The sequence below is a fragment of the Apteryx rowi genome, unplaced genomic scaffold (assembly GCF_003343035.1).
Source record: "Apteryx rowi isolate R43461 unplaced genomic scaffold, aptRow1 scaffold_245, whole genome shotgun sequence".
Classification (NCBI taxonomy): domain Eukaryota; kingdom Metazoa; phylum Chordata; class Aves; order Apterygiformes; family Apterygidae; genus Apteryx; species Apteryx rowi.
Genome location: NW_020448808.1, coordinates 955,159 through 965,682, shown reverse-complemented (window position 1 = coordinate 965,682; position 10,524 = coordinate 955,159). Strand labels below are relative to the sequence as shown.

At 40.5% G+C, this 10,524-nt stretch overlaps 1 protein-coding gene across 1 annotated transcript in view; it reads right to left on the bottom strand.

Moving 5' to 3' along the window:
* The window catches only part of SAP30L (SAP30 like), an 11,605-nt gene continuing 1,081 nt past the window's right edge, over positions 1-10,524 (bottom strand). Inside the window, exons 2-5 of the mRNA XM_026066615.1 lie at positions 10,488-10,509; positions 8,810-8,932; positions 7,075-7,173; positions 1-5,069 (exon numbers count right to left, since the gene is read on the bottom strand). Of these exons, the coding sequence (XP_025922400.1) occupies positions 4,941-5,069; positions 7,075-7,173; positions 8,810-8,932; positions 10,488-10,509 (373 nt within the window). The 3' untranslated portion in view covers positions 1-4,940. The remainder of the gene's footprint in view (positions 5,070-7,074; positions 7,174-8,809; positions 8,933-10,487; positions 10,510-10,524) is intronic.

Sequence of the window (10,524 nt, the reverse complement as noted above, 5' to 3'; positions counted from 1 at the left end):
TTATTGCTAGATAGATCATTTATTAAAGTGAAATTCGGCATTTTCATCTTTGTCAGACAGTACAGAGTTAAAGTCTCATACACAGTGGAAGCAGGACATTTCCTACACCTCAGAGAAATGAGTTCTACAGTTTTGCTATAAGTTACTAAGTTGCTTCAACAATACACAGCTATATTACACAGTTAAAAATACAAGGTGTCCAAAACATTTGGCATAAGATCAGCACAACACATGGAGGCCAGAAACAGAAGAGGGAACACACTTTTTTTCTCCCAGTAAGCCTGTTAAAACACTCCAAGCCATTCTGCAAGCTACCTACTATTCACCTCCCCTGCACTCTTGCTGCGGAGCAGAGAGCTGTGGCTAGGACAGAAGCAAACCTTGCCCCGTTGGGGCTTGGCTACCTGCTGATGTACAGGATGGCCTGCAGAGTTGCTTGCAAGGGAAGTTCAGATTTAAGGCAGGAGCCCCCCCAATCTCCCCACACTTTTTTCAACCATTTAATTCATTCCAAACAGGCAAGTCAAAAAGGCGAGACCAGGGTTAGCTGTGAAAAGTGCAAGGAGTATCTTACATCATAACAGTTAATTTGCACTTTGAAAGTGGAAAACAAAAACTCCCTAACTTGACAAGCTAGAGATGGTTAAAGGGCATCAGTGTCAAGAGAAGTGAGGCATCAACAACATTCTTTCACCTTTGGGACTCTTCAGTCAATGCTCTGGGCAGGACAAGGACTCCTTTTGTAAGGGAGGATACCTCATCTTACCCACTTTTTTAAACTGTAGAGGCAAAGTGACGCTAGTGCTCCAGGGAAGTATAACAATCCGCCAATTCAAATAAACAGTCCTGCAGCAGACCATTCCTTCACCCTCCAGCTGCAGTTACTGCTGAAGATCTCCTATTGGTATTCACATTTGGCTCAACCAAAAGACGTAAAGTGCACAGCTTCCCCCTTCTTCTTCTCTCATTAAACATCCATTACAAAAGTTAACACAGAACAAATCTTTCCCCATGCTGCTAACAGGGGAAGCGTTTCATTCAGTCTCTCCAGGGACCATGTTCTGTTTCATCTTCTCTTTGCTATCATGACCTGCTTGAAACACACACTTACTGTGCATTACTTTGGCTCTTGATTTCAAAGCCTCTGAAACCAGCTTGCACTTAAGACTAGCTTTTAATGCCAGACTTGATGCATTTTGGTCAAGTCTTGCACACCAGGGTATCTAATGGTTTATAGCCACGTTTCTAAGAAAAACTGGGACACCAGAGTATTTGGGGCAAGTGGTACAAACCTGCCTTTCTGCTTTTCTCAGTCCGAACATCCAAAGTGCCTGGCAAAAGAAACATTATCTTTTAATGCAATTGTTTACTTCAGGTTGATATACAATATTCCTTGAGATGCAGAGATTTATGAAAACTGCACGCAAACAGAGCCTCCTTGGATATATTTGCACTTTTCAGCCATCAAACTGCCACCAACTCAAGTCATCACACACTTCAAACTCCCTTGAGTTGAGCTCAAGTCAATAATTACCAACAGTAACTATTTCTTCTTTCCTTAAAGAGAGCAGAGGGTCAGCATACAGGATAAAATTAAGCCTGGAAGAGATATTTCCACATTATTTGTATTTTATAGTAATGGCTTTGGATCTGATCAGAAGTCTAATGAAGTTAATGCAGCTCTTCAATGAGAATTGAATTAGGCTATGTAATTGAAATAGGCTATGTAATGGCTGGAGGGCTTTAAAGATGATTCCTCTGCCCCAGGGTGAATGTCACCTATGCAGGCTTGCAGGAAATAAGAGTCCAGAATTATAGGTGGAAGGTGACATGTGGTCATCCTCCCTGCCCCCAAGGCTTGTGCTCCATGGTTCAAAGCTAGACAGAATTTAAGGCCCATCTGTGAAAAACAAAATGCGAAAGACAAAAAAAAGTCTCATCATGCCAGCCAAAGCGATTTGGGTCTTCCACCTTTCCAACGAGTCCCATCTTAAAAGTGCTGAGAAAATATCCTACCTCATGGCTTCACACGTGTGATGTTCAAACACATTTACTTTGAAATTTTCTTTCCTTTTTTTTTTTTTTTTAAAAGAAAAAAAGTTGGAAAGTCTCTTTAATTGGCATGCAGCATACGGAATCAAATACACAGAATGGTATTACACAGAATGACAATTGCATTGTTGCGTTTTCTGGTTATTAGACACTAAATGCTTTTCAAGAATCACAGGCACCCTGAACATGGATATTGCTACTGAATTGACGTGTGACTTCAGTTTATAGCACGGCAGCCACAAAGTGGCTAACCCTTCTAAAAAGACATCGGCTTTCTTTTGCTCAAGGCTTTTTGCTCTAGCTAAGTTGAGAACAAGATAATAAGGCATTTGCAAGGGTTTACAAGGCCATGGGGTCTGACAGCCAAAGATTCTTCGGTTTCTTTGGTGTCTTGCCTCCAAGCTTACCACCTTATAAACGACTGCTAATGGCTGGTAAACATCTCTTCATCATCACAATTCACTAAGATTTTTTTCAAAAAGTATAATTGCTTTAAGAGTGAAACCAACAACAATGACATTTTACATCAATTGACCATTTTCAGAGAAAAGAAAAAAAAAAGTTTCCTGGATACCCCCTCTACACAAAACCATACCAGTGAATACACCTGAACAGATGGAACCTGCCACCATATTTGTGTGAAAAGAATCATTTTGCTGCTGGCTGCTTAAACACCGCAACAGATTTATTTACTCTTAGAAATAAGAAATCCCACAACAACAACAACAAAAAAGAGAAACTCCCCAAACGAACTGCATTTTTACAATTTTGGTCTAGAAGTTATGATGAGGCAATACCCTCTCAACTCAGAAACTCATTTYCTCTTGGTAATATCCTCTGATTACATGAACACTTTCAAGAGGAACATGCATTCAGAGAACATACCCTCTTAACTATCTGTCCTGAATGAGAGAAGCCAGATCATGTTGACTAATGTGGGAATTACTCCATCCTTTCAATAAAGGAAGGACCAGCGTAATTAGGAAGTTTTTAAACGTTCATGAAATACTGACGTAAGACATTCTCTCCTCATTCCTTGAACCCCTCTTCTGTCTGATGTTCTTAAAATCCACACTGAATTGAATGAGGAAATGCTGAAACAATCACACTCCTCCAAACTTCACAAATGGGACATGTACCATAACAGAGTATTTCTGCATATGACACAGGACTTAAAAATGTTGAAGTCTGTTGCACATGTATTTGGAATATTAGCAAACACTTCAAAGCTGATGCAAACAGCTTGCTTTAAATCGTGACTTGATTGGTAAAGAGACCCTGGGAGAGCTTCAACAAGAGTTTCACCAGGTGAACCCTTCATGCCTTACAAAACGTGTGATGCAGTACTGAGCTGGAATTTTGACCTGCATGTTTAGTTCTTCAACAAAGCTTCATCCAGTTTTGGAATATTAAAACCTGCCATTGACAAAATGCTCGCCAATGTTTTCCACTGTTCAGTTCGTTGCTTAAGGCTTGTTGAGAATACACACTCTAAGAGGAGTCTTGGCATCTCTTAACAGAATGGAGACATTGGTTAGGACAGCAAGGAAACAGAGTGGTGCTTTAAAAATCACAAGATCCCCTTGAATAGAATTTGAGGTCACTGGAGAACAGTCATTCACAACCAACACCTTCATAAGCTCCTTTTGCCAAAATAACCACTGTGTTATTTATAAGGACACCTTGGCTTTAAATAACAAAATCAGAGCGATTTCCTCCTACAGCGCCCAGTTAGAAAGCACCAGCACACCACCCTCCGTTTCACAGAATTCTTATGAAAGCACATGTAAGGCTCACAAGAGATGAGTGCTTCAGTACTGTTTGTCCACTTGCAAAGACAGATGAAATGCAACATGCTCCAGTTAGTTCACTACTCTGGTTATGGTGCTACACCCATTAACATAAATATGCTTTTTGCTAAATAGAGACTGCCGAGCACACTMATCTACACGGCAGTTCTGTGACATCTGCTAAAGACTAACTTCAGTATAAAATTCACGTCACTTGTGACTGATACCTGATCTGATGCAGAGATTAAAAGGCAGATGTCTTAACCTGCTGTTTCACCTACCATTGCTGAGCCTTGAATATGAGGGAAACACACATAATTGAGTGAATTAAATAAGCACTTCTACCAACATGATCAAACCCAGCAAATAAAGCTACATTTGCCTTAACGCCACGTTCTGAGGAAACACAGAAGTTCTCAAATGCTTACAGACAATTAAGTAGCAAGTTCTTAAATAAAAGAAATTAGAAAAAAACAATTTCAATGAGTTATTTGGCTTCCATGTCGGAAAGAAAAAAAATTCAGACTGGTCAAGTAACATTCACTGGAGTAGATTTGGTGTGCTGAAGCATTTGTAGAAGTTTGGGACTTGAAGCACTGGCTCAAGGCAAGACAAATCATGTGTAGGTGGGGATCAAGCTTCAGACAAACTTCTGACCCATGCACCTTGATTACGAATTTTATCTCTGCTGCTATTCCAGTCCTGTGCCAAGATAAATTGCATGGTGGTTTTGTGATGCAGTCTGAATTCAGTGAATAAATTCCATTTGTGGTCTAAATTGCACTGAGATGCAGATTTCCAGAAATGGTTTAAAACACCAAGTTGACAAAATCCACAGTCCTACAGATTTACTTTGTTTCCCCATTATCCTCATTTCTTTATTCCAGTGTGACTTTGAAATGAGGGGAAGAGAAGTCTTCAGAAACATGCTGGTCACATGTGTTCCAATATTCCTGATAAGAATGTCTCTATTTTCTGTCATCCAGACTTACTGCATTTAAGAAAATTTACAATATACTTCAACAGTTTTTATATACCTAAAATGCACAATACCATCTGTTCCTTCAAGGTCTCTCTTATTCCAAGTCCTGTTAATCTTCATTCTAGTTGCTTGCTACCTTCCGATTTCTGATCCAGCCTGCTCTTGTTGTTCTTCACCATATAGATGAAATAGGCAAGCGTCTCTTTCTCATTCACAGGAATATTCCTGAAGTGACGGCTGACAGTCTAGAAGGACAACATGTAAAGAGACAGAAATTCTGGAATTAAAAAGTAGAAATAATCATAACTGGGGGTTCTTTGCACTTTCCGAAACTGATTTTATGGCCACTGAGCGTAATAAACTTTTAGGCAAACATGCACCAATTCAAACTGTCAGTTCTCATTTACCTCTCTTTCTCTTTATAGCTGGAACGTGCATATGAAGAAAACAGTCTCGCTATGTCAGCAGTATTTGCAGCCAACCTACAAGCAGAGTTTGGAAGCCAGAATGTCCTCCTGCCAAAGCAGCATAGCCTCTCCTAAGTGGCATTTCACGCCGAGATTATTTGGAGAGCAAGTTTTCCCTGTATCTGGGTATTTTAAAGGAGAACGTCAGAACTATTGGAACACTTCTGTGTGAACCAGATGCGGCAAAGATTTAGAATCAACAGTGAAGCTAATGAGAATCTTTGTCCAAAGGCAAATGCACTGGTAAGCTTTCACTGAAAGGAACATCAGGGTATTTGTGATGGGAGGGACAGGGTCAGCTAGGGCTAACCCTCTCCAACACGAGCATAAACCATGAACCATTAGCTGCTTTTTCTTGGAAAATGAATGTAAGAAACATCTTGAAGCTGGTGAGGAGATTTGCTTCTCATATGAAGGAAGCACTTTTTTGGTACCCAACACAGCTCCAGAACTGGATTTTGATGCAGGCTGAGCAATGAGTCACTCCAAGAAGATTTATGGAAGTTTGAGTTTTCCTTACGGTGGGTTAGCAGCAGGCGTCTAAGAGCCTCAGGCAGCAGTGATTCAAGCATGGGAGCTGGACGAGGATCCAGCGTAGGGTCAAAGCTGCTCAGACTTCACAGGAAATCTGGGAAGTGTGTGACAACTTTAAGTTAGGCTCCCCTTAAGGTTATTTTCTGCTTGTATAGTAGTTTTATTTATTTTTTCTCTCCTGGGCATATTTATGGTAAATTGCCGAAGTATGTGGTACTTCATGGCAGGAGGTAACTGAGAGACTATGAACTGGTTAGTTAGAACATGACAAATCAAATCTACTAATGAGGACAAACACCCGCCCTGCTTCATTCACCTTCCTCCTCCATGCACTACCCTAAACATTCTGTACATTCATTCCCTATTCTACTTTGAAAAAGAGCAAGAAAGTGTTTTGCTGGCTTTTTTGGTCTGTTTGTTTTAGGTTTTCTAAAGAAAAACTTTTCAATCTGGGCAAACAGTTGTGAAAGCCCAACTTAAGGAAAAAAAAAAAACAAAAAACTGATTACCATTCAGTAACTGGTACGGTGTCTCCAAGTTTAGAGGAGACTTTTCCCAGAGAATGCCTTCAGATCAACTCAAGAGAGAGAGCAGATGCACACCTCAAGATGCACACCAAGCACAACTAGCCCAAATAACAGAATTATGCTTTTAACCAGTATCCCATGTGGTGTGAAAGAACTGGTACAGGCCCCCAAGGAAACAGTCTTTTATTGACTTAGAGAATTATAAGATGCCAGGACAAGGGAGGGAAATGTGGAACCCAAAGTCATGGTTAGTGATTTTGCCTTTACTAATAAGCAATTCCAACAAGTTCAAGTGGCTGTGAGGAAAGGAAAACTAAGAGACACTGAAAGTGACTATTAGTATGTAAGTCTGAGTTTCAGTAAGACTAACACGCAGGCCACTAGAAACTATGATCTGTTTCTGTTCCCTAAAGATGACTATAATTGACTGTGACTATCAACAAGGAGGGAAAGGAAGCAGAGAAAAGTTAGTTACTAAGTCATGCTTTCAAGAGGCAGCTTCCAAGACTTCCATGATTGCCTCAGGTGAAAGAAAGCACACAGCATTCTGTTGGCGCCATCCCCTGAAACCTGCTGCAGAGTAAGTACAAACTAGTGAGAGAGTCACAGAGTCACTAAAGGTACACTAAAAGGTAGCATCCAAGAAAAGGGCATTTGAGCAGAGGAGGAAAAAGAATAGCTTCTTTAATAACAAAGATAATACAACTTCTATCATCACTTACTTCTGCTAGTTGAGCCTTGTTGAGTCCAGGCCTAGTCTGCAATTTATAATGTCTCTTGTAACGTCGCAGCGTATTCACTTGGAGCTGGAACAAGTCAACCTGGAAGTGATGCAGAGAAGGGGGATGAGCACCACCTTTAGCTTCTATTAAGCAGAAATGCAGAGTTATCTAAATATAACTTTCTTCCTCAAGAGAACTGCTCCTTGCCCACATTCAGAACCATATCTGCTTGCCTTAGTGACAAATTAAGTATATTTTGTACTTGTTAATGCTAAAGGACCAAAATAGCCTCAGGGAAATATAAAATTTTGTTCTGGTTCACTTGCTGTCAACAGAATTGCTGGCCAATTTCTTCTCTCAATTACACCTCTGCAACCTCTGAACAAAGGGGAACCTTTTGCTCCCACAAGGTTTAAAAGGCTCACATATGAGACATCAATTTAGCAGGCACTGAACAAATGGCTTGTGACATAAAACAGAGTACAAGGATGGAGAAGAAATGAAATTCAAATATTTCAATGGGAAGTGCACAGTTTAAAAGCAGGGGGAGGTTACAGGAAGGAAGATGAAGATCACGTGGGAAATGCCAAGCTTCAAAGACAAAAGGAAGCTCTGTTGAAAACCAAGAAGAAAGGGCATTACGACTGATACACTGCAGAGCTCCCTGTTGAGTTATGTGATGATGCTGCCTCCTCAGTTTTCAACCACCAAACCGCCTGCATGCTCTACAGCGCTAACGTTTTTTAGATGCCGGTTGGCTCTTCACCGATCATTCTGGTGACTAAGGTAAAGCCTGCATTGGAAAGTTTTGGCAGAAAACTCCCTTGAACGAGAGCACAAACAGCTAGAACAGAGTGACGCATTCTTTAAAAAAAASAAAACAAAACAACCACTCCACACTATTTTTTTCAGAACCTCCAGCACAGACATAGCTTTGCTGGCAAAACAATTCTAGCTTTTTCAGAACAAAAATGCCTTGTGCCAGTCTCCATGGCACCTCCAGCAGAGGGCTCTGCCGATGCAGCTGGAGCCCGGCTCCTCCGTGAACATCACCTCTGCACAACTTTTTGCAATGTCAGCAGTACCAGAAATATCACCAAAGCAAATACTGCRAACAATAGCACAGAAAAGAGATTATTCTAGTGTTTTGTAACACAGAAAAAGATAGACTTATTTCCTCAGAAAAAAAAGGACATTAGGAATACAGTCTGTGATTTGAAGGTAGTTTTAAATAGAACCAAAATACTGTATGCAAAGGTCTGGGGAAGCTTAGTATCTCTAGACATCATCTACCCAAGCATATAGCAACTGACCAGCTGGACTCTGGTGGCTTTGCAAGGTGATGTATGCTAGGTAACAACCAACCACTTTGGGGCCCCAGTCATCGCTAAAAATATTTCATTTTTACCTTTAAAAGAGGATTAGTACTAAACAGTATTTTAACATCTCACTGTTTGGAAGCTCTGCATACATGAAGCTGTGCAGTTATATTATCATATCTAACTTTACAGAAAGCTTTATATGGGCAAAGAACTCATCCAGAGATGATGATGAAAATTAGAATATTATACATCAGATAAAGTCTTCCTGAAAAATGAGTTTAAGTCCACAGTAGTTTCAGTAAAGCTGCAACTTAGAATTTATATATTTTCAGATACATGAAAATTTCCAAGTGAAACTGCAACATGCTCGAAATCAATAAAGCATCCTACACCAACTTCAAATCCCTACTAACCTCTGGGACATCCGTTTCATGCTCAGGAGAGTCACCTCCATCATCGCTTGTTTTCCTCTTTCTTTTGTTTCGGACACTTTGAATGAAATTCTTGTGGAAGTCACAAATATACAGATGCCTCACCTAAGAATCAAAAGCGGTGAAAAAACAATCAAAATAGGTACTGTAAAACGAGCATCCAACAGCAGCCACTTAGACACCGGTATTATAGAAGGCACACTTCCTCCCTCATGACTGACATTAAGGAAATTCTAATCTTAAACCCCGGGCCTGATATCATACTCCTGAATTAAAGATAATTTACATTACAAACACTAAAGACAAGGGAAGTGAAGGACTCGGGAACTCCAGCCGAACCTGAATCTCTGCTGATAATTTCTTTTTTATGGTTGTGATCACATGTCGGGGGGGGGGAGGGGAGTAATTGTCTGCAGGAAGTATATTTGCTTCAGGAGTTACTACCAGGTGGTTAAGAAAAATATTATTCTGTTCCGTGTTTGTGAACTTTCTTGTTTGAATGGTATAGGAGATTATTAATGCAAGTTGTTTCAAAGTCAAGTCAGAATAAAATCTCAGTTAAAACAAGTAAACTAAAAGGAAGAAAAAAAAAAGTCTTTTTTCCTGTAGCTCATCCTACTACAGAAGTCCATTTCTAACAGATATTATCTCACAAGGATTAGTATATATATATAAAAATGGACCACAGATGATCAAAATTAACTGACACCAGTAAGGCACAAACGTCTTCAGACAACAAATGCATCCTACATTTGAAATCACTTTACATAGCTAGCTTCATACTTTCCCTTCGTTGTCATTTCATTAGCCTGATTTCTTCTTTTTATTTCTAAAGTAACGAAGAATTTTTTTTGGTAACAAAGAATTTTTTATAAAATGAAAGGAATGACTGTACCACTACAAAAGTCTGCTGAGGACTCCGACCAGGAGAAAACTCTCAGTTTTTTTAGAAATAAGTTTATATTTCAGATTTAGTCTCTCTCTTCACACAAAATATTATGTTTTGGCTGCATAAAAGGAACCTAACCAACTGGAGAAACTGTGAAACAGCCTGATGCACAACTTCACCTCTTTGTTTTTGTTTTAATTTTTAAAGACCAGGTAAGAAAAGCATACAGAGCAGGCTTACGTTAAAAGTGTCTTTTAAGGAATTCCTTCTGTAAATCTGGCAGACTGCTCTACTCTACTTACTCTCTACTCAGCAAGCAGCCTGTTTCTATCTTGAGCTGAAAGCTGTCACTCAATGTCATTAAGCGGTCAGCAGCAAATAGGGCTGTTTAGTGCCAACCACCGAGCAAACACGCAACCGCTCCGTTTAAGAGGTAGTACACCTCGCAGGCCGAGTCAGCTGCGACAGTTTTTAAAACAATCTGCTTCACCAGAACATGAAATCTTCCTAACTAAATAAGTCAGTTACCCCTCACCAGAAGAGCTGTGACCCGCATAATTTATTTCACCTAGTAGCGCCAGCATTTTTCGATACGAAAGGGAAAACAAGCGCTGGTGCCTCCAAAGCGGGGGCAGCCTGCTCCTTCGCTCACCCTGCAAGGCAGCCTGCTCCCCACGGAGGGAAGCGTCCCTCAAAGGCGGCTTTCAGCGCTGCCTCTCGGAGGGAGGCCCACGCTATAGCCAGCGCCGCCGGAGAGCACCGCGTCTTTACCTCGGCGAGTTTTTCCCTCCTCCTGCCGTAGCAACGC